The following is a 463-nucleotide window of genomic DNA, read 5'->3' on the forward strand; positions in this document are numbered from 1 at the left end:
CCCCAGGGCTCCGTAACCGAGTGCTTACCGGCACTGATAGTGGTGAAGTCGCGCATGTCCCGGAGCAGCCGGCTGACGATGGGGCTGGAGCGTGGGTAGAGCCCGTCCCGGCTGATGCCCAGGTGGAACTGGAGCCAGCTGGCCTCTGGCCGGAGCGGCAGCAGCACTGCCGGTGAGGTTAGGTTGAGCTCCTCCCTGTAAAGCTTGTGTCTCCTGGAAGAGAGCGGTTATGGGGGGATGAGGATGAGCTACGGAATGGAAATCCTTACCGCTCCGAGCCCAGAGGTTGCTGGGGAGTGAGGAGGGTACTAGGGAGCAGAGCCAAGGGGCATGGGATGGATAAGGAATCTGGGTGCGACCTGAGGGGAAACTGAGGCAGGGAGCAATGAGTGAGATGGTCAAAGGTCTCGCAAATTGTGCTGCCTTCCTCCCCCTGCAAAGCCCTGGGAAAGCAGGAAGACAA

The 463-nt window shown here is 60.7% G+C and overlaps 1 protein-coding gene across 1 annotated transcript in view; it reads right to left on the minus strand.

The window, feature by feature from the left end:
• FAM20A (family with sequence similarity 20, member A) overlaps positions 1-213 on the minus strand; it is a gene marked incomplete at its 5' end in the record, with an annotated part of 8,791 nt that extends 8,578 nt beyond the window's left edge. The window contains 1 exon segment of the mRNA XM_010155629.1: positions 29-213. Within this exon segment, the coding sequence (XP_010153931.1) occupies positions 29-213 (185 nt within the window).
• Positions 214-463: the final 250 nt, after the last annotated feature.

This window comes from Eurypyga helias, unplaced genomic scaffold (assembly GCF_000690775.1).
Source record: "Eurypyga helias isolate BGI_N326 unplaced genomic scaffold, ASM69077v1 scaffold8637, whole genome shotgun sequence".
Classification (NCBI taxonomy): Eukaryota; Metazoa; Chordata; class Aves; order Eurypygiformes; family Eurypygidae; genus Eurypyga; species Eurypyga helias.